This window comes from Anolis carolinensis, chromosome 5, assembly GCF_035594765.1.
Source record: "Anolis carolinensis isolate JA03-04 chromosome 5, rAnoCar3.1.pri, whole genome shotgun sequence".
Lineage (NCBI taxonomy): Eukaryota > Metazoa > Chordata > Lepidosauria > Squamata > Dactyloidae > Anolis > Anolis carolinensis.
This window is the reverse complement of record NC_085845.1, coordinates 66,229,691-66,252,064: the sequence shown is the minus strand read 5'-3', so window position 1 is coordinate 66,252,064 and position 22,374 is coordinate 66,229,691. Positions and strand designations below refer to the sequence as shown.

Sequence of the window (22,374 nt, the reverse complement as noted above, 5' to 3'; positions counted from 1 at the left end):
TCTAGGAAACCTCTTTTTAAAACAGAAAATGCCACTAAAAATCAACTGACTAGATGTCAGATATTAATAGTGAAGATATTCAAGAGTTAACCATAACAGAAGCAAAATTCCAAAGATGGAATGTTACCAGAAGAAATTATAGACATGATTAATACCCTCAGTAACATCACCATAATTCGAAAACAACTTGAAGGTACACAACAATAAAAGTTGATAGCAGCATTAGGTACCATGACAATAATTGCCTGCTAAAGAGAAATGCAGCTTTAAGTTAGATAAATGTATGAAAACACATACTGTGAATTACATATCCTAAGAAAGAGAGATCCCTATCTTCTCCTCTCATTTCTGCCATAGAAGGGAGAAGACATATATAGTACATGGACACTTGTATTTTTGGCATTATCCTTGCTAATTGCACATTGTAACAGCAGCTGTCACATTGGGACATCATATAACTATGGGTTGTGTCCAGGTTTCATATGAATGTCATCATGACCGAATCAACAACCTAGTTTTTGTCCTTCATTATTTCCACCCTTGTATCTTTGAAAATATTGGTTTTAAATCTCTCTATATAATTTTTCTCAGGGTTTTTTAAAAACTGTACTGCATAGATTTAGCAACTGACAATGCAAAACATGTATGTCTACTTGTTGAAACTGGTCAGAATTAATTTAAGTAAACATGTGGGAAGGAAAATACTGAGAACATGATTATGATAACATAATTATAGATAATTTGTTGAAAAGATTGCCTGACCTAGATAATACTTGAACTGTTTTCTCTCCAATTCGTATTTGGCACTGCTTTAGGGCACAGAATTAAGTGAATGGGAGATGCAGAAGACAAGGAATGTGTCCATGCTACTTTGGATTAAATTTTTTACCATGCCATCAATTTCTTGAATGGAATCTATTCCATTCTCCTACATCATCTCAGTTAAGAAGACTGAATATCTGTTATATAAAATTCTGAAATCCAAAATATTCTAAAATAGTGGTTAAGATAGTGACATCTTTACTTTCTGTGGTTCAATGTACACAAATATTGTTTCATGTGTAAAATTATAAAAATATAGTAAATAAAAATATTGTCAGACTATAGGTAAAGGTAAAGGTTTCCCCTGACGTTAAGTCTAGTCATGTCCGACTCTGCGGGTTGGTGCTCATCTCCATTTCTAAGCCAAAGAGCCAGCATTGTCCAAAGACACCTCCAAGGTCATGTGGCCAGCATAACTGCATGGAGCGCTGTTACTTTCCCGCCGGAGCGGTACCTATTGGTCTACTCACATTTGCATGTTTTCGAACTGCTAGGTTGGCAGAAGCTGGGCCTAACAGCAGGAGCTCACCCTGCTCCCTGGATTCAAACCACCAAACTTTTCGGTCAGCAAGTTCAGTAGCTCAGTAGTTTAACCCACTGTGCCATCAGGGGGATTAAATGTGAGATTAATTCATATTTCATTGTGCATATGAAATATAAATTAATCTCACATTTAGACTTGGGTCCTATCTCCAAGATATCTCATTACTGTTAGGGAAAACTCCCAAAATAGCAGAGCATCCAAAATTCAAACAGGATACTTATAGTTGAGCATTAGCTCACAGCAAGCAGAGTAGGAAGTGTTGTGGCCGGAAAAGAATTCAGAGCTTAGGAGGCAAAGATATAGAGTTCAATCTTTAAAATTACAAAAAGTTTATTTACAAAAATAACTTCATTTCTTAATAGTAAAGAACTGGGTCTGAGCTACTCTAATTCCATCTCTTCTAGGGTTCAAAAGAGAGGGAAAAATCTCCAAGCATGACATCTCTCCTGACACACACAAGCAGAGTGAAATCTCAATATACTCTTAGTAAAAGGCAGAAGACCCAAACAAAAGGCGTGCACCTGAAAAGTATCCATTCAACATAACCAACCACCTGTCATTCAGGAGTCAGGGGGGAAGGGATTGCCTCAGCTTATTCCTAAACTAACTAACTGATCTTCATTGGGGACTGCAGACTTGAGCAGTGTGTGGTTGAATTCCAACAACTACATGTATGCAAGTATCCCAAAATCTCAAGCAGTCCTAAATACAGAACACTTCTGATCACACACATTTTGGATAAGGATATAGAACCTATCACTGTTCAGACTGATAAGGATGAAATGTTTCACTTGTGTGGTTGCAAGGATAATTAGCTGGCGCGGCGCCTTGACATTGACTGAAGTTATTCCAACATGAGTTTCTTACACATTAATCTGCTCCCAAGAATGAAGAAACATCGGGATTATAATGTCAGCCAAAATGTCTTGATTTCACCCCCCCTTCCCCAAATATTACTCTAGGGATTATAATGTCAGCCAAAATGTCTTGATTTCACCCCCCCTTCCCCAAATATTACTCTAAAACAAAAAGTTGCAAAAACGCTCTCTTTCCTGGGCATTTTCTTCCATCTTAAAATTCAAGTGATAACAATCTAGGAGCAAGTACAAATATGTAAGATAGATTGATTAACAGTGCATTGCTCTTCTATAGAATTTGAGTCTTATGCGCTCACAGCATTTCAACACTGTTGTGCAAGAAAACCTTTTGCAATTTAAGACAGGAGTATTGAAAAACATCTGTTAAGGGACACATCTGTGTCTCTCTTTTGGAGTTTACCAGTTCCACCACAACTGGATCTCAACTCGAAACTTCACAGAGATGTCTACAAGAATTTGGGTTGAGTGCTGAATAAGTCAGCTCTCCCATTTAAAAATTCTTAGAATATTCTACTTTCAAGGACTTAGTTATTTCATCAGATTGCGGTTATAGAATATTTTTATACAATTCAGATTTATCCTGGTGTCTAAAGGGAGGGAGATAGATTCTAGTCTACAAGTCAAACTATTTGCAGATAATAATAATAATAATAATAATAATAATAATAATAATAATAATAATAATGATGATGATGATGTATTTGTATTCTGCCCTATCTCCCCGAGGGGGCTCAGGGTGGATTCCAGAATACACAAACTGATAGGTTGGCAGAAGCTGGGGCTAACAGCGGGAGCTCACCCCATCTTGCAGATTTGAACCGCCTACCTTCTGGTCAGCAAGGCAAACATTCAATGCCTAGAAACAACGAAACACAGATACAGGTAATGGCTTCCCCTTCCGGCTCTGAAGGGTGGGGTTCATCTTCGTTTCCTGTGGGTTGGTGTTCATCATTTCTAGGCCGAAGAGCCAGCATTGTCCATAAACACCTAGGTCATGTGGCCAGCATGACTGCATGAAGTTTGCCTTCCCACCAAGGCAGTACCTATTGATCTACTCATGTTTGCATGTTTTCAAACTGATAGGTTGGCAGAAGCTGGGGCTAACAGTGGGAGCTCACCCCGTCTTGCAGATTTGAACCGCCTACTTTCCAGTCAGCAAGTTCAGCAGCTCAGCAGTTTAACCCATTGCGCCACCGAGGCCCAACAGAGGATTATAGTTTTCATTGATACCCTTATGGACAAATACTTGACAAATTAAACATGGAAAACATGTGACTTTGAACTGTTACGTCCAAATTTGAGATGCAGTTATGTAGATTATGAACATTTGATTGTAAGATATATAAACTTGTGAAAAATTGAGAGAAGAGGAACTGCTGTAGCTGAATGCTATGGAATCCTGGGAATTGTAGTTTGGTGAGGAACTAATCCTCTTTGGCAGTGAAGACTAAAGACCTTGTAAAACTAAAACTCCCAGGATGCCATAGCATCCAGCCATGTCTTTTAAAGTGGAGTCAAACTGCATTATTTTTACAGTATAGACTAGATGCACACTTAGACATAATCACATTAGTGACCATGTTTTACTGAAGCTGAAGTGTCGTATTCTTGCCTTGTGTACCTGTGACTTTTTCCCTTCGCTTGTCAGATTTTAGATTTGGAAACTACTGAATGGAGGAACAACATTTTTGTATTATTAATCTCTGAGGTGCTATGTCCATGAATGACATTCCACTGAAAAATAAGACTATTGAAGGATTACCCTTGCACAAAGAGAACACGAGGGAGGGTCTGAAAATTAAACAGAAACAAACGAATTCAAAAAAAGTAAATGATATGGAATCCACAAGAACCTCCTGATATTTAATGGAGATTGACAAGTCTGCATGATGGGAAGCACAAAGAATATCGGCCTTCAGAAACTTACTGTGAGGAGCAATCTGTAGCAAATAGTTTTAAAATCCATGTACTCACTTAAAATAGCAGGGGCTGGAAAGGTGAATGAAAAATTACATTGTCCCATGGCACTAAAAAAATACGGTAGTCAATACTTTCAAGTCAAAGAGACAGCACTTTTCTTTATTGACCTTGTCACGGGAATGACAGAATGCTGGAGGGTGTGTCTAGACCTGCAGGCTAATCTACAATGGCAGCATTTTTTGATTAAAAGGTTATTATATAAACACAAGTAAAGGCACCCCCAGCATGAGCGCATTTCGTTCCAATGCATTTTATTTACATTCCATCTCTTTAAAATTGTGAATTCAACACTATTTTGCTTTAAAATCTTTTTTTCCAATGTTTATGAAAAACCCATCAATATTTAAGATTTGAAATACATACTTTCGAAGCACACTTTCCCTTTTAATTTTTTCTTATGTCTTATTACAACCATGTATACTTTCTATACTGAACTGTTTTCAGGACTTGACTGTATCACTTTAATGGGACCTTTCTCTCTCTTCCAGTCAATGCCTTTTAGTCACACGGAAGGCATATATGTATACCAGCCATTACAATTGGATCTCAGTTTATTATTTATATTATTTGATTCACTAACTCACTGAACTCATCCAAAACCCAGTAGCCTTTGCCTTAGTATGAGGGTACTGTGTCTATGAATAAAAATCATCACAATGAAAACTAAAGTTTAAATTAATTTATTAAACAATGAAAAAAATTCACAAAAGAGCTTTTATTTACATGATTTACTGTTAATTTTCTAAATACTGCCTTACCATGAACATTGACGGGATGAATCTCCCCTTAACTGTTTAAGTGACGTTCCACATGCAGAGTAGGCCCGATGAAGATGGGTTGACTGGGTAAAAAAGTATATCTTGAATTATGCTGCTGCAGTGCTTTTTCTGTAAAATGGTTTCCAGTTTAAGATGAGTCATGACAGTTTATAACAGAAAGCATTTTTGAGCCAACAAATGGTAACAGGCCTGTCCTGAGCCGCTCAAAGAGAAATAAGATTTCACACACGTATGCCCCTAACCAAAAGTTTTGCCTTATTTGTAGAAGTCCACAATATTTATAGTTTTATGACATATTTCTTCAAGGGTGGTCAGTATTCCTTAGAAATTGATGTTTCTGACAACAGAACCTGCACACACCATTCCCTAAGACAATTATCATTTGAGGGTCCTATGTTCCTATAATGAAAATGTCTATAATACTGAATAACTGGTGTGCTTGGAGATGTCTGTTTTTTACCTCTGAGTTGCACCATAGCTTAAAGTTTCCTTCAGGAACCAACAGTTTCTCAATATTGTGGAATCCTTCTTTGATTATAAACTCACCAGAAAAATACTATTTTTCCAGAAAAACAAAAAGGCCCCAAAAGCAACTTTGGAGTAGCCAGCAAAACACTATTAGAAGCCAACATACTTCTAGCACTAGCCAAAAAACAACACATATATTCATTCAAGAAATGGAAACTTCATGTGCAAAGTAGGCAGAGCCTACTGGGACATTAAGATATAAATGAATCCTTTTTTCTCAGATTATAAAATGGCCCCAAAATAATATTCTATATGGAAGAAACATTAAAATGCTATACAACATGGCAGGGGAAGAGTATTGCCATAAAGGCCACAGACACTGTATCTCTAAGCAACACTGAAACCAGAATTATTTTGTTTTCTTTTTTGCAAAGTTCACCCATATTGACAAAATATTTCATATACATCATCTATAACTCTTCCGCCTAATTTTCAGGAAAATCAGAAACAAAAATAGTTTGTTAAATAAAAGCACCAACTTTTTTCTGTGTATTTATTTGTTAGAATCAAGTCCAGAAAGAGATGTTACTGATGTTAGTAATTGTTACCAATCTAAATGTAGTTTTTCACTTGTAACTTGAGAGAATCTAGGGCATGAAAAAGAATCTGAGTTCTATATATTCTGTGCAAAATTGTTTCGTTTGTGCATGGCTCTTCGGTTATGCAGCAGCAATAGAAGCATCGTCTGGCTGACGTCCCTGCGGCTTTAGAAGGAAGAAAGACAACATTTAGCATTTCTGGTCAATCTGCAATTGTACAACCTTACAGTGCTCAATCTATATACCAAGATTAGTTTCAAATATTTCAGAATGCATTTAAGCCTTTAAGTATATGGCGTTTACCATAACATTATGTAACACGATTTTTGTTCCTGGGTTGTAAATGTCATTTTCTAATTGGTTCTATCATAAAAACATAAAGTTTATTAAATTGCAAACACTTTACACATTGAAAGGTTAAAAATAAATAAATAATAATAAATAATAAATCTTTATTTGTACCCCGCCACCATTTCCCCAGGGGGACTCGGGGCGGCTCACAAAAGCACTATAGTGCCGCATATAAAACACAATACACAGTGCACAATTACATAAGTATAAATATATGACATAAGTACAAAAACAACAATACACATAAAATCTCATTAAAATTGTAATAATTATAAAATGTCCTAAAATCCAGTAGAACCAGCGAATAAGCTGGCTATCTGCAGTAACAAAGTGCAGAGTGGCACAGTCGGTGGCATATATTCATTAAGGAAAATTACAAGCAAAGTGCCTAGATTGAAGGAAATAACAGTACTACCATCAGCCACAAAAACAAAGTTTCTGGAGTATAAAAACTATTCTCAAAGTAAGTACCACACAATTAAACAGGAAATAACACTTTCAAACTAGAAACAGAAAAATTTTCAATTTTTGATATATGGTGTAATCAAAGAATAGTGAACAACTACTTAAGACAATCTACAATGATTGCCCAAAAGTATATTTAAGGCAAACATTTCCTATTTCCAACACGATGAAGAACTATTAAAACAATAATTATTAAGTTTAGGCTTACAAGGAAGTGCAGGTTTAGGTTAATATAGCAAAAAAAAAAACCCATATAACATTAATTTATTTTTAGAAACACATTAAGCATCAATATTCATGTGAAGATTCTTTGGCCTTTTTCTTCTAACTTAAATCAGCAGACCCTCCCCCCTCCTCAAAGCAAAAGAAGCTTCAATAAAGTTTGGTTGGGTGTCTGGTACATCATAGCGAGTGACAGAAGAACAAACAAACCCCAGATAAGATGCAGCCATATTGGATGCATCTTTCTCCCTTCTTTTTTTGATATTTCATTTATTTAAAAAAGTCGATGTAGTAAAGGCCATGATTCTATTGCCAGTTATTTGGTAGGACTAATGGTAATATCCTATATTTAGTCCTATGAGGAAAAGTATGTCTTATACATGGAAATTTCACAGTATACACCTATTGTCCCATCCGATTTTAAGAATCTCATTTAGATTTCAGAAAATTAAAAAAGATTGCTACAAGCGGATGTCATGTCAAAACACCAAACAAAATGGTTTAGTATTCAGCCAAGAACAGATTGCAACTCAGGGCATGCTTTCAGCTTCTTTGCCTTGGGCGGCAGGATTCTGTCTCCACTTGGCAGCAAATGCAGATGACTGATCTAAAAAGTGTATTGATTGTCAGACTATGCGGGACACACCCATCCTTTCTGGCTCCAATGCAATGAAGCAGAAGGCAAAGTCTCTTCAGGGTGAAAGGGGATTAGGCTGGTTTTTACTATATAGTTCATAGAGAAGGCTCCAGCATTTTTCAAGGATTTCACTAAATTTGTCTGGACATGTCCTTTCCTAGTTGAGCCACCTGTGTAATTCCTCCCATGAATGGGGCTGGGGGGGGGGGGGGACTTGCCAACTTCATAATAGTTAACTCCACAATCACATATAATAGCTATTGAATATCAATGACTTCATTAGCTTTTAACTTCATATTCTTGCAGCTCCACTCTTTTTCTACATTATGAATAATCACGACTTACCAGCTTGATCATTCATAATGTGGAAAAAGATGTACTCTCATCGAAGATTTCAATACATCCTTTTTCAAAGTGCTAAAAATATGGATATGCAAGAGGATTTTAACCCAATTTTAGTCTACTCCAGTGGTTCCCAACTTTTTTTTGACCAGGGGCCACTTTCCAACATTAGTACCAAAAGGGTTATGAATCAGTTTTTGGTCAATTTTAGATTTGATTTCGTTATTTGGGGTGCTATTTATTTCGCGTGTCAGAAGCGAACCAAGCGTACAAGTTGTAATGGATTTGCAAACAGAGATTTTTTAAAAGAAAAAAAAAACAAACAAAAAACTTGGCATTAATACTAAATGTCTTTTGCACAGTATCTGGCCACTTGGAGTGCCTCTGGTGTTGCTGTTAGAAGGTCCTCCATTGTCCATGTACCAGGGCTCAGAATGCATTACAGTAGGTGGGCTGTGGTTTGCTCTTCTCCACAGTCGCATGTTGCGGACTCCACTTTGTAGCCCCATTTCTTAAGGTTGGCTCTGCATCTCATGGTGCCAGAGCGTAGTCTCTTCAGTGCCTTCCAAGTTGTCCAGTCTTCTGTGTGCCCAGGGGGGAGTCTCTCATCCGGCATCAGCCACTGATTAAGGTTTCAGGTTTTAGCCTGCCACTTTTGGACTCTCACTTGCTGAGGTGTTCCTACGAATATCTCTGTAGATCTTAGAAAGCTAGTTCTTGATTTAAGGCGTTGACGTGCTGGCTGATTTGGAGTGCTGATTCAGAAAACTTTATTGGGTAGATTACATCAGGTCTAGTTTCCAATACAGAACATATGCCAGCCAGTAGTCACCATCTGCTCGCCCACAGAAAACCATATTTAATAATCTAGAACTGATGTGGTCTAGCCAATACAATTTTCTGAATCAGCACCCCAAATAACCCCAGGAACAGGTCTAAAAACAAAGACACCAAGGCACCACAAGGAATGGCTCCGCTCAGGGGGAGGGAGGAAGAGGAGAAGCAGCAGTCAGGAGGCTTCCTTGTCACACCTTTAATTGGTAATCAGCCTCTCCTCTCTCAACATCCCCGTTGCCTCAGCACTATAAGAGGGTTTCACAACACCAGTCGCTCTAGTTGCAACGGCATAGCAACAGTGAGGCCATACAACATATTTGAGTTCTTGGGGACCACAGGTGATCCACAAACCACAGGTTGGGAATCGCTGGTCTACTCTAAAATCAGGACATTGAACAGTAAGACACATTTTTCAGGACTAAAAGAATATTCTGATACTCCTGCAGGACAATATCTGCACCTTTTTAGAAGTCAAATTAAATATATAATATAAAGATTTTGTAGTTGTAAGGACCAGCTTATGTGACAATTACCCAAATAACAACTACATTCTCAAGCTTTGCCATTCAAAAGTAATCATTACTTAATTTCAGCTGATTATCTATTCAAATGTACTATCTTTAAAAGTGAAACACGTGCTAAAACCGCTCTATAAAAAGGGCTGCAGCCATTATTATAACTTACCTTTACAAAGATGTGTGTTGGTATAAACCTTCGAAGCATCTGATTAGTGAAAAGTGGAAACCTTAGCAGATTGATGTTCAGCGATGGCAATGGTTGATATCCAGCCATGAGAGGGTAGAAGTTGTATAACATTTCTTGTTCGGTGCCAGGAAGGATTCGCAATCTTATCTAGAAGTATAGTTCAAAATCTTTAGAGTCCAGCCACAGGGAAAGAAGCCAGAAAAGGCTATCCTTTTTACAGTAAACAAGCTAACTTTTCAGGTGAAGGTATCTAATAAAGAATAGCTGCAACAAAAGCAGAAAGTTATCAGGGCTGTGAAGTGCATGTATGACTATGCTGGAAAGAACTAGAAGATAATCATAGCCTCATACACCCAAGGGCCACAGAGGGAGGGAAATGGAAATGGTATGTAAAATCATCTGCAGTGTGGAAGTCATGGACAGAGAGAACCTTATTTTACTCTTGCAGTACTAGAACCTGGGGTTATCCAATGAAGATGAATAGTGGGAGATAAAAGGACCCACCACTAAGCATTGAAATTCACTTTCAAACAGTGATGACAGGTGATTAAAAAAATAAGACTATGAATTTTGATACTTCGCCAGTATCAGACTATTTCCAAACATCAACAGAAATATGTGAGATAGTGCTACTGTGTTCTTCCCTGCCTATAGCCTTCTTGTGGCATAGACAATCTGCTCTGTGTCCCCTTTGGGGTGATAAGGGTTGGATATAAATATGGCAAATAAATAAATAAATAATAGCCCACAATGAGCATAGCCTTTAGTCTGATTCATCATGCATATTTTTAAATGATTATTCCCAATATCTGTATACTATGGAACATCTGTCATGAAGTCAGTTCTTGCATGTGTTTGTAAAAACAGCCTAAGAACTAGAAGCTTTTCTTTTCTTACAGGAAATACATTCTCTCCTTGTGGAGAGAAAAAGGGTATAAATACACATAATAATACTAATAATTATATACACACACACACACACACACACATATATACACATACATACACAAAAGAGTGATAAAGAGTTTTTAAAATTACATTTTAACTCCATGTTGACTGAAAATTTGTCAAGACAAGGGAGGAAAGCTCTAACTATTCATTCATAATTAGCCACTTCCCAGTTTTTCCTAAAGCCCTCATTAAAATTGGAAACATGGATGCAGATTATCTTTAATCAAAGTCTTGAAAAGTTACTTTTTTGGAACAGGATGTCATTGTGTCACTCTCTGTCAAAACTCCAGTTGTATCAGTGGTTGCACTTACTCTGACCTACCGTAGCAGAATAGTGCACAATTAGATGCATTATTTCTCTTTACTAATGTACAGTGGTTGTTATAATGTAGAGTGATGATACATCATTTCTCTTTAATAACTTATAGTAAACTTGTAATGTAGAGCAATGATACAAAGGATGAACAGGATTCAAAACAGACACCTAAGACTAAGCATATCACAATCCATACCTGCTTAAGACCAGAAAACATAAAGGCATCACTAGGTTCCACTGACACCTCCACATCTTGAACCAAATTAGTCTTATTCTGTAGGTGATATTTTACCGGCAAGGATTCTCGAACTCGACCGAATGAAGGTAGATCTTTGAAAAGGAAACGTGTCAATAGTTTACATACATTTCTGCAAACTACATTTTTAAACTTCTATCACAAGTTTTCAGGAATGTATTAGCACAGTTAAGGATTCCTTTCTTCAGAGACAACGAAGACTGAAACTCTTATGAAAAGAGATCAAGCAGAGAAGTAGCCATGCAAACACTGGCTGAAAGCAGGACTCAGAAAAAAAATGAACGTTACTAAAATGCTGTGAGGCAAATTCCACCTGTCACTCATGTGTCAGTCATTAGTATTAAGTAAAAGAGAAAAAAGGTATGCCACAGAATGGATTTTAAAAATGGGACCAAAGTAGCCACTTTCAGCATATTTTGTTTGTCAATGAGATAAGACATCGAGGGCTTAAAATCAGCAACAAGCTGATGGAAGTCAGATGATTGGGAAGCCCGTCCACAAACATGTTAAAACCAGAGTACATTAAGCCATTTATTAAGGAGTTTTAAAAGATTAAAACCAAAAGACTTCTCAGAGTGTACATGGGAACATAAAAGAGGAGCTTCACAAGTTAAACAAGCCCCAGCAAGACAAAAAAGGTTGGCAACTTTGTGGGTTTGCAAGAAGCATATGATTGGGAAGCCTGTCAGAGTGAAAATCTTTTTGTTTGAATTGCTATTTCTGGTCAGGAATCACTCAAGAGATCAAGAGTGGTGTAGTGGTTAAGGCCATGGACTTGGACCAAGGATACTAACTGAAATCCTTGCCAGGCCATGAAGTTTGCTGGGTGACTAGAAGCAGGCACTGCTCCTCAGCCTAATTAAAGAATGCTGTTCTCCACCCTTTGAAGAGTGGGATTTAAAGTGGCGTGGGCTGGTCCATGAGGTCATGAAGAGTTGGAAGCAACTGAACGAATAAACAACAACAAAGAAGAATTATTTCCTGACATTTTGCCCACATCTATGGCAGGCATCCTCAGAGGGTGTGAGGTCTGTTGGAAACTAGGCAAGTGGGGTTTATCTCCAGGATGGGAGAAAAAACTCTTGTCTGTTTGAGGCAAGTGTGAATGCTGCAATTAGCTGCAAGGCTATTAAATGCTAATCAAGGTGGCCAATTGCAACATTTACACTTGCCTCAAACAGACAAGAGTTATTTCTCCTACCCTGGACATTTCAAAGATATACAAACCCCTCTTGCCTAGTTTCCAACAGACCTCACAACCTCTGAGGATGCCTGCCATAGGTGTGGGCGAAGCGTCAGGAGAGAATGCATCTGGAACATGGTCATACAGCCCAGAAAACTCACAGCAACTCAATAAAGCTTGTTTAATGGGTAGGGTGGGAGTCACAGTCAAGTACATATGAAAGACAAAAAAATGGGAAAAGCTGATAAAAACTGTAAATGTAATGCTGAGTGTTTTTTCACATACAATCGGCCCTCCAAATTCGTACGGGTTAAGGACACTAGAATCCATCAAAAGTGGAAAAAACATGAATAATTATGGAGGCAGGGCAATCATCTCCCAAAACTTCTCATAGCAGGAAGTTAGGGTACAGCTAAGACAGACAGCAGCTGCCCTGCTTCTCTCCAAAACATATGTGGCAGCTATGGTGACCACTGCCATTCTTCCCAAAGCCCAAAGTTACCACGTTAATGTGTATGCAGTGGTTTCAGGAATGAGTGTGGCAAATCCATGAAAAATCAAATGTGCAAATGCTAAACTTAGGAACGTGGAGAGCCAATTGTATTATGGAGAGCCACCCTAGGAGCAACATGAAAAGCAAAATTTTCATCTATTAAAAATCTTTAGACTGTTTTATAAATACAGTATATGAAACAGATTACTCTGTGTAACACAATTTGTATTCCTGGGTTATAAATATCATTTTCTAATTGGTTCTATCATAAAAACATGGGAAAGGTTTATTAAACTGCACCAACTTTGTTTTTGTGGGACATCCTGCAGCAAGTTTTGCTATAGTTTTTTAATGAATATCTCATCAAGTTTCTGGCAGCCACAGAAACAAAGTTTCTGGAGTATAATAACTACTTTCAAAGTAAGTAACACACAATGAAACAGGAAATAACACTTTCAAACCAGGAACTGAAATTTTATCTAATTTTGTTACACAGTGATTATTTTATGTATGAATTCAACATTACCTGCATTCACATGGAGTGGGATACTTTCAACAATAACATGGGGGAGTGTGATCACAGTGTTCACAACGAGTGTGCTCTTCACAGCTGAGGTCCTTTTAAGAAAAGCACAGATGACATGTTTAATGTGAAATGACAGCAATAGATTGTAGTTTTCACAGTTGAAAAGGACAGTTATAGAAAAATAATGTGTGAACTATGGTTTGACTGTACTTGTCAGTACCGAATAAAGATATGACACAAATCTTTAGGATATTAAAGAGGTAGACGAGAATAGTTACCTCTTCCAGGTGATTACGTAACATCCAGTAGCCACTCCACCCTGACCAGTTGTAACTGGTGGGCACCGAAGGCAGAAACATTCACTAGCACTCTCACCTGTCTGTAAGACAACTATCAGAATATATATATATTAAGTATAATGTTTAAAAATATTTTGGTACTAAATAGGTCTGAAAATCTATTTGACGCACACATATTCTATTATGCATATAATACACTATGTAACAACATTTGAAAAAAAATTATGTTCCTGGTTTGAAAGTGTTATTTCCTGTTTAACTGTGTGGTACATACTTTGAAAGTGGTTGTTATACTCTGGAAAGTGTGTTTTTGTGGCTGCCATTTTTAACCTGTCAATGCACCATTTTTAACCTTTCATATGCCATTTGTAACCTTTTGTGCAGGCCACAAAAACAAAGTTTTTACAGTTTAATAAACTTTTTACATGTTTATATGATAGAAACAAATTAGGAAATGACATTTATAATCCCAGGAGCAAAAATCGTGTTACATAGTGTAATAGTAAATTTAAATACTCTAACGCAGTGGTTCTCAACCTGTGGGTTCCCTGGGGTTTTGGCATACAACTCCCAGAAATCCCAGTTAGTTTACCAACTGTTAGAATTTCAGGGAGTTGAAGGCCAAAACATCTGGGGACCCAAAAGTTGAGAACCACTGCTCTAAGGATTACATGAAGATCATAACGCTAAGTAACGCTAAGTTTTGTTTCACTTTTCGCTTTTTCCAAGAAAAAAAGGTATAACTCATACCAAAGTATCAACTGAACTGCAATCATTTCATGACAAGAAAATAGGTATAGGTCACTAAAGATACCCATGGCCTATCAAACAGAATTTCCTATGATTAAGTCATACTGGACAAAAGAGAGAAAATTGTACCTTAGCTGTGATAGCAAACATGGCAAAATACTTGTCCAGTAAAGGTGGACATGCAGGCAACGTGTCATTCAAGAAAGTTTAGTTAATGTCCTATCATTTTTTAAAAATTCAACTCTACATGATACCAATTAAAAATAACTTAAATTCCATCCAACTAAATAATAATACACATCTGTACAAGCAGAAAGTACTATTAACCATATATTATTTGTGCTTCTTCTTAATAGTGTGTTTAGTTTCTCACCATTCTCCACATAAGATTCTAACTGGTCCACTGGTGCCATAGAAGGAGAAAGCTGCAGCTGGCTGGTTACAATAGTCAGGGCCCAAGGTGAAGCACTTAGGATATCTGTCATCAGTAAAAAGGGTATGTCTGCAAAGACTTTGTCTAAATGTTCAAACTGTTGGGAAGAGAAACCAAGGGCAGATTATTTTGTTATTCATACTGTCTATCCAGATTATTTTCTTTTAAATTTCCATCACATACCTTGGTTGAGACAAACTTAGCTGTTACATCAAAAGGAAACACTGTTTCTATAGTAACTGTTTCATCCTGTGAATGAGAGAAAAGGGAAGTCTGATTTTTCTGATTTTTATGGAACAAGATCACATGATGAGTAGAAAAATAAAATTAAAATCCTCAACCACCTGTTTTGGCACTACTCTTCCCTGCCCAATGCTGTCTTTTAACCCCAAGTACATTTCTCCAGATTGTGTTTCATCCTATCTAAACTAGAACCTGACTATTTGAAATTAACAGCACTACTTGACCGCAATCCAATCAATCATTTCCTAGACAGAATGGTTAAATTTGCCCTAAAATCCTAAAATCTTGCTCTGGAAGACTATGAAGTCCTCCAAAGCCTGGTTTTGATTGGAAGAGATAACTGCAATGTGCGCGCGCGTGTATTACACCACACTATTGGTAAGGTGCTACCACAATATTATTTATGTTCATAAAAGCCGAAAATTAGTAAACGATGAATTTTAAAGGCTATTATCACTTTATTTCAGTGGTTCTCAAGCTGTGGGTTTCCCAGATGTTTTGGCCTTCAACTTCCAGAAATCCTAACTGGCTGGGATTTCTGGGAGTTGTAAGCCAAAACACCTGGGGACCCACAGGTTGAGAACTACTGCTCTACTGTTTCCTTAACTGGTCACTATCTATTTCAACACCAGCCATTTAGCACCATAATCCCAACATATTATATTGTTTGAACAACTAATCACTTTCTAAATCTAACATATTACCAGTGGCTCAATAAAACACTTCTTGTTTTCTATTCAGAATGCAAAACATAGGAATAAAAATAAAAATATCTCCCTTTAGAGAGCAGTACAATAGGTACTATTGTTTGCTAAATTTATTCCCAGAATCATATGGCAAAACAATTTCAAATTTCAAAGATCATCATATCCTCAGAATCTTACAGAATCACAACAGAATTTATACACTGGTTACACTCATAAAAGCCCTTTTCTATAATTACTAAATGCTACCTTGGACATGCTTACCAATACCTAACTGAAATGCCAAATGCTCCAGTTAGTGCAACATACCCGGTGGCACTTGCAGAGAATCTCCTTCCCCTCAATAGTTGCACTCACAAGGTAGGAAACATACACAAGGAACATCCTAGTACCAACTGTCCCACAGTGAATATATATCGTTTTTTCCAACTTTAAAACAAAAACACAAAGCAAAGAAAGAAAAGTTAGACAACAAACAAAAAAAAAAGTCAGGAATGCCGTGATAAAAAACAACTCTGTTAAACTTTAATTTTAAAACTTAAAGCATCATCATGTTCAGAAGCAAGTGTAAATCCTTTTGAATTCTTATGTGCATGTTAATCTATTGTGAACCATTTGCCATTCTAGATTGCTTCTCATGTCATAGTGGGGGAAGGGACTAATTACAAATCCCACTTACGGTAGTTATCTTACCCAGAGTGGGATAGGGGGCTCCAGATGTTTGCAAGATCCTTGATTATACTAAGGCTCACGGGAGTTATAGGTAGAAACATCAGGTGGTCATTCTTGCCCACCATAGAATCATAGAGTTGGAAGAGTGGGACATCCAGTTCAACCCCCTGCCAAGAAGCAGGAAATCGCTTTCAAAGCACCCCCTGCCTTTCATGCATTCTTGCACACACCCAAAACACGTTATTGACACTTAAGTTTAACTGACATTAAAATAGGTGTATAGAATTCACCTAAGACCCACTAAACACTGTTTTTATGGTTCTTTTTCTAGTCTTCTCTGGCAATAGCACTAATATGCTTTATTTATATTCCTTATTTATTTCAAAACATGACTCAAGGAAGGCAAACTTCTTCTAAAGTCTGCTCAAAACATATAGACCTATTAAAATATTCTATAGTTTTTCCAAACTATTTTGAGGTTTATTTTTTAATTGAGCCAGGCATGAAACCTTCAATAGTTTGAGAGCAGATAGGTGATAACCTCAGTATTGTTTCCCACCCTTATGTTAAAGGAATTTTAACTGCAAACCATCTTTTTCTTGCAATCTACACTTCCAACAGAGAAATGCATCAGCCAGGGGCATTTGGCTGGAAAATGTCCAAAAAAGGATCATCACGTATCTTCAGTCTGTAACCCTATGCTTATTTGTTTTCAAGAAAACTCCACTGAACGCAATAAAACTATTTATTAGTAGCTACAGAGAGAATTATGCTGCCTTATAAATACCCTGCATGGTAACATTTTAGCGACATTCCTGGAAGAAGTATTTTAAAAAAAGAAGGCATTTTAAATATATACAGTACTGTGGGTCAAAAATTATTCAAAACCTGATTGTAAGTAAGAATGAAAATAATACTCTGTTTAATGTAACTAACGTCTTAACAGTCAAATCTGCTTTAGTGCTGAGGATACATATGGAGAAGGAAATTTAAATTAATAATTTCAATCCATTTTTTCATGCCAAAGAAATCGTTTTAATTCACACCAACCACACCTCATTCAGCAAAACGTAATTCTATCACTGCATCTTCATATTTATTGATCAAGTATAAGGCATGTTTACCTTTTCATCTGGCTGCAAATCTCCCACAGGGATATCGGTAAGTAGAGCAGGGTAAGAATCATCACACATTTCTGCTCCATTGAGAGTCACATGAGTTTTTTGAGTCAGGTTTGCATCCTGCCCTACAAAAAAAAAGAAAAAAGAAAAAAATCAGCTATTTTATTTGTTATGTTGAACCATGGCAACATAAAGAAGAGGCTTCAGGCTATTTGCCCTGCCAAAATGCAACCAAGACACAATCAAGGCATAATCCATGCAGTAATCCATTGAACGAAAGCCACTACAATCTGATTTTGTTTAAAGGCAACCTCAAAATGTCAAGATTTGTCAGCAGATTTTATCAAATGCTATCTTAAAGATGCTTCCCTAGACTTCATGCTGTTATGCTGTCAGCACAATGCAAATGTGTTTTAGATTGTTATCTTTTTCTCTCTTTAAAATTGTATTATTTACTACTGTTGATTTAAACTTTATATTACAGTCTGTCCTGAGAACACTGTTATTGGTCAAGAGGGTAAATAAACACCACAAAGAAATGTCTAAAGTCATTAAAAAATATTATCTGATTTTGAATTTCAGCTTTTTATTTCATGTCAGAAGCTTATTTTCTAACTATAAATAAAACAAGTCAAAACATCTTATACTATGAAAATTCATCATTATTTCTCCTTTCCCACAATATATGTAAATTAAATTAGATTCTGGTGTACAATTTAATTTGTCTTCAACCATTAAGCCAACTATCGAGTTATTCTTATGCCAGGTCTTACAATTGTACAGGATATGGGAGAAATTTTTAATCCCTTCTGCAATCAGATCATCTCACTCCATGGTAACTGTGAACTAACATCACATACAGAATAAATACCTGGTTTTAAGCCAGCTGTAAGCTTTACGTCTTTGGCAACTGTCTTCTCATGTGACTGGATTGTCACAATCAAACAGTACATTTCGTTTGTCAAGGCCGGAGGTTCATGGCTAAGCTGCACAGAAATATTTGGCACTCTAGAAATGATCCTTTAATAAAAAGAAACAGAAAGAAGTCAACTGTGCATGGCAATGTAAACATCCTTTACAGACTGGTTTTATGACATGCTGTAGCAGTCAGAGTGTAAACCTGATAGCATTTTATGCAAAGCCAGTCAGACAAATCAAATTTCATTCTACACACCTTTCGAAAGTCCTCCAATCTACTTCCTCCTCATCTTTACAATGTGACAAACTTACACCAATGATAAATGATGTGTTTTAGGATGCTATGCTAAGGACCCCAAGATACAAATATAGTTGCCTTGGAAGGGTTTCCTTTCATAATATCAGTATCAATGTCATGATGGATAAAAATGATATATGGTTTGAATGGAATTGTATGAAAGGAATGAATGAATATGAGCAAATAATTTTGGAGACACCATTCTGAAGATTGAGGCCTGGAAAACAAGAATTCATGAACAGTACTTAAAAGTTGCTGAACTATTGACATTGATAAGAACTGTGACAATGATTAACTGTTTACATCTGTCAACATTTGCTGACTTGATGAACGTTTGGGGGAAAACAACCTGTTTACATTAATCAGAGACATTGGTTCTTTAAGGAAATGTTTACAAGATTCCTTATGTGAAGAAGAAAGTCCACACAAGGCTGCTTGGGTTTGCTAACACCAATCAAGAAGAGTCAACATCTGCCGGGAAACTGAGATGGAGCCAACATATTCCAGGAGGACAAATGTCTATCATTCATTTACAGCTTTTTGGGACAACATTGGCGAAATATTGCTATATAAGAGACCTTATTACAATCCAAAAATTGTGGCAAACTGGAGAAGTCTGGTCCACCCACCATGCTTGAGAGAGATGGTGTACCTTGAGAGTGGCAGATTTACAATGGAATGCAATCTAGTAATTTGGGCTCCTTTTCTCAAGGGAAGAGAAAGGAGTGTGTGTTTTGGCATTGTGCTTAGAGAAAGGTGTGCGTTTTGGAGTCATGTTCTTTTTGGTGTTTTGGCATTTTAGAAATTCTGTGCATTGGCAGGCTGCATGGAAACATCATTTACAGGGTCTAGCCTAAGCAGGTGCTTCTCCAGGGAGGGAGAAAAGGATATGGTGATATTTGGATGAATGAGGATGACTGAATGTATGTGAATGTGAATGGTGAGTGAAAATGTAATTCTCCTTTGTCTGTTTGTTAGCCAATGTAATTGTAGATTTGCGAATTCAATGTAGTTATATAGAATCTGTATGTCTATGTGTCTAAATGTTGTTCTGTAAAAGTTGATATATCCTCTCACACTGAAAATTGCAATAAAAGAACCTTTGTTTAAAAAGTATTCATGACATCAACAGCAGGTGCACAATATTAACAAAAGGTGTGCTGAAGTAGCAGTATTAAAAACAGATACCAATACACACACAATGGCAGTATTAAAGGGACTCTCAAGGTGAATAGCAAATAAGATGAAATCACAACAGTAGCGTCTTCTTGACAGTTTAACTCAAGTGAATGGAAGAAAGGAGACTGAAAGCAAATGCTCTCTCAGGGCCCTTCCAGGCAGGCCCTATATCCCAGGATCTGATCCCAAGTTTTCTGCTTTAAACAGGATTATATGAGTCCGCACTGCCAGATAATCCGAGATAAACAGAAAACCTGAGATCAGATCCTGAAATATAGGGCCTGTCTGGAACAGTCCTTAAGAATGACTGCAGTTCAAGTCAAAAGAGGTATTAGAGAGGTTTAGGGTATTGCTTAAATTTCAATAGCAATTTCTATCCCTAGGAAGACATCATCAATCTGGAATTGTGATCCTCAATCTACATGTATGACAGCAGGCTACAATTATGAGTGATGAATTATGTTTAACAGCATAATAAAAGTTTTGATGTTTTAACAACAGCTGGAGAAGGACCCTCTGCGTCATATTTAAACAAATTAAACTTTCTCAAGAAGATGACAAAATTTGGAGGCTGTCAGAAAAGACATTGAGGGGGGGGGGGGGGAATTCCAAACAAATAGCTAAATCCTGGCATCATAAACCTGTGAATTAGTTTGAGTGTTTTCAATCTCCTAAATTGCTGATAAATTTCAAGTGCAGCTTTCTGAAAATACCTACCCACTTATATAGATAGATGAATAAACCCTTGTTTTCCCTCTATCATATGAACATATAACTTATCAATAACAGTCCCATAATGTAGTATTTTAGAAGTTGTCGAAATCTCCTATACAACTATGCAGTTTTTAGTGTTCTAATTTTACAAACAGGAAGTGAGGTTTGATTTGCTAGCCAGCATGTCTGTGTTTATGTAGGTAATAATTTAAATGCCTTGAATGTCCTGAACACCAAGCTGATATATTGTACATGTTTTTGTACACTGTGTTCTCAAACCATCTTGCCTATTTTTTTTTCTTAATAAATAGTCTCATTATTCAAGTATTCCAGAAACAGGAAAAAAACCTCTCGAAATCTGTGTTTTGAAAGAAAAATACCAACTGTATTTATCACTGTAACTAAAACATTTGTATGAGGAAGAACCTTATGAGTGCCCATTTCTACTTACATGGTGCTGGCTTGAACAGTGAGACTATCCCAATGAACTTCATTATCTGGAAGTTTAGGTCGCCTCTTGAAGGATCGAGCTGCTAGCAATGCTTCTTGAGCAGAAGCCGCATCCCCGCCTCCTCCATGCCAGTTCAGAATCACACATCTGCCGGTCTCATTGCCTAGAAGCAAATCCACCGATGTGATCTGAAATACAGAAAGCATCACTGGGATTTCTGTCTACATCCATTTTAATGCATTGCAAATACACATAAAATCTATTTCCAGATTGGTATTAACTTAAAACTGGGCCACAATCACCATTATGGTGCGTGTCCTCAGTGAAGATCTGTTGCTGAACAGCAATATTCTGAAGGGAGTGTGTGGAGGGCCAGCTCGCCCCTTTGGAAATAAGCATCCAGCAATCTCTAATTTTTTCAATTACAACCGATTAACAATTTATTAAAAGGCTGTCAATATTTCAGTATGCTTATTATAACAAATTGAGTTTAACCAGATTTAATTTTTCCATGCTGATATACATAAAATTACAAGATTGAGAATACACAGATTTTTAGAACAATGAGAATTGTCATGACCCACACAGTTCACAATAGCAAGCTATGCAGCACCACAACCCACAACAAATACAGTGATAGGCCCAAGCACATGATACTCTCTTTCTTAAAACAGCCACAGGGTAAGTTTGCTAGTCTTTCACATATTCTAAATATTAATCAACAATGCCATGAAACAATGTTTTCATATATCAGTTAAAGGCTTACCTCAATCTTCTTTCCCACATCCTCCGTTTTTGCCACAAATTTGAAAGTGAACTTCTTTGTCTTACCAGGGATAAGACACAATGTCTCCTGTATGGATGATTCTAAGGTTTCGCTTTTCTGATAGACTTCTTCCATCACACAATACTGGTTGTATTCCTATGAGGGGAAAGGAGAGTAGAATAAATAATCTCTAACATGAGCATGTCTGACTCAATTTAATTATATACAATTCCTTGACGTTTTCATAGGTACAACTAAGGATTTTAATAAATTAGCTTTCAGACTAATGATAGTTTAGAAATGCACATTAAACTCTTTAACTTACCGTATATATTCAAGCATAAGCCGAGTTTTCAGCTCTTAAGGGCTGCCCCCCCCCCCCCCCGGTTTATACTCGAACCTTCCTTTCTCCCCCCCACCTTTGGTGTGACTTCTTTTCTCTCTTTTTAAGGGCTAACCCTCCCCCTGGCTT

The 22,374-nt window shown here is 37.0% G+C and overlaps 1 protein-coding gene across 1 annotated transcript in view; it reads right to left on the bottom strand.

The window, feature by feature from the left end:
* Window positions 1–4,888: 4,888 nt before the first annotated feature.
* trappc11 (trafficking protein particle complex subunit 11) overlaps window positions 4,889–22,374 on the bottom strand; it is a 41,808-nt gene continuing 24,322 nt past the window's right edge. Inside the window, exons 19-30 of the mRNA XM_003221635.4 lie at window positions 21,903–22,058; window positions 21,137–21,324; window positions 18,448–18,596; window positions 17,580–17,701; window positions 16,093–16,212; window positions 15,020–15,085; window positions 14,777–14,933; window positions 13,633–13,744; window positions 13,355–13,446; window positions 11,093–11,226; window positions 9,609–9,776; window positions 4,889–6,235 (exon numbers count right to left, since the gene is read on the bottom strand). Coding sequence (XP_003221683.1) covers window positions 6,191–6,235; window positions 9,609–9,776; window positions 11,093–11,226; window positions 13,355–13,446; window positions 13,633–13,744; window positions 14,777–14,933; window positions 15,020–15,085; window positions 16,093–16,212; window positions 17,580–17,701; window positions 18,448–18,596; window positions 21,137–21,324; window positions 21,903–22,058 — 1,509 coding nt within the window. The 3' untranslated portion in view covers window positions 4,889–6,190. The remainder of the gene's footprint in view (window positions 6,236–9,608; window positions 9,777–11,092; window positions 11,227–13,354; window positions 13,447–13,632; window positions 13,745–14,776; window positions 14,934–15,019; window positions 15,086–16,092; window positions 16,213–17,579; window positions 17,702–18,447; window positions 18,597–21,136; window positions 21,325–21,902; window positions 22,059–22,374) is intronic.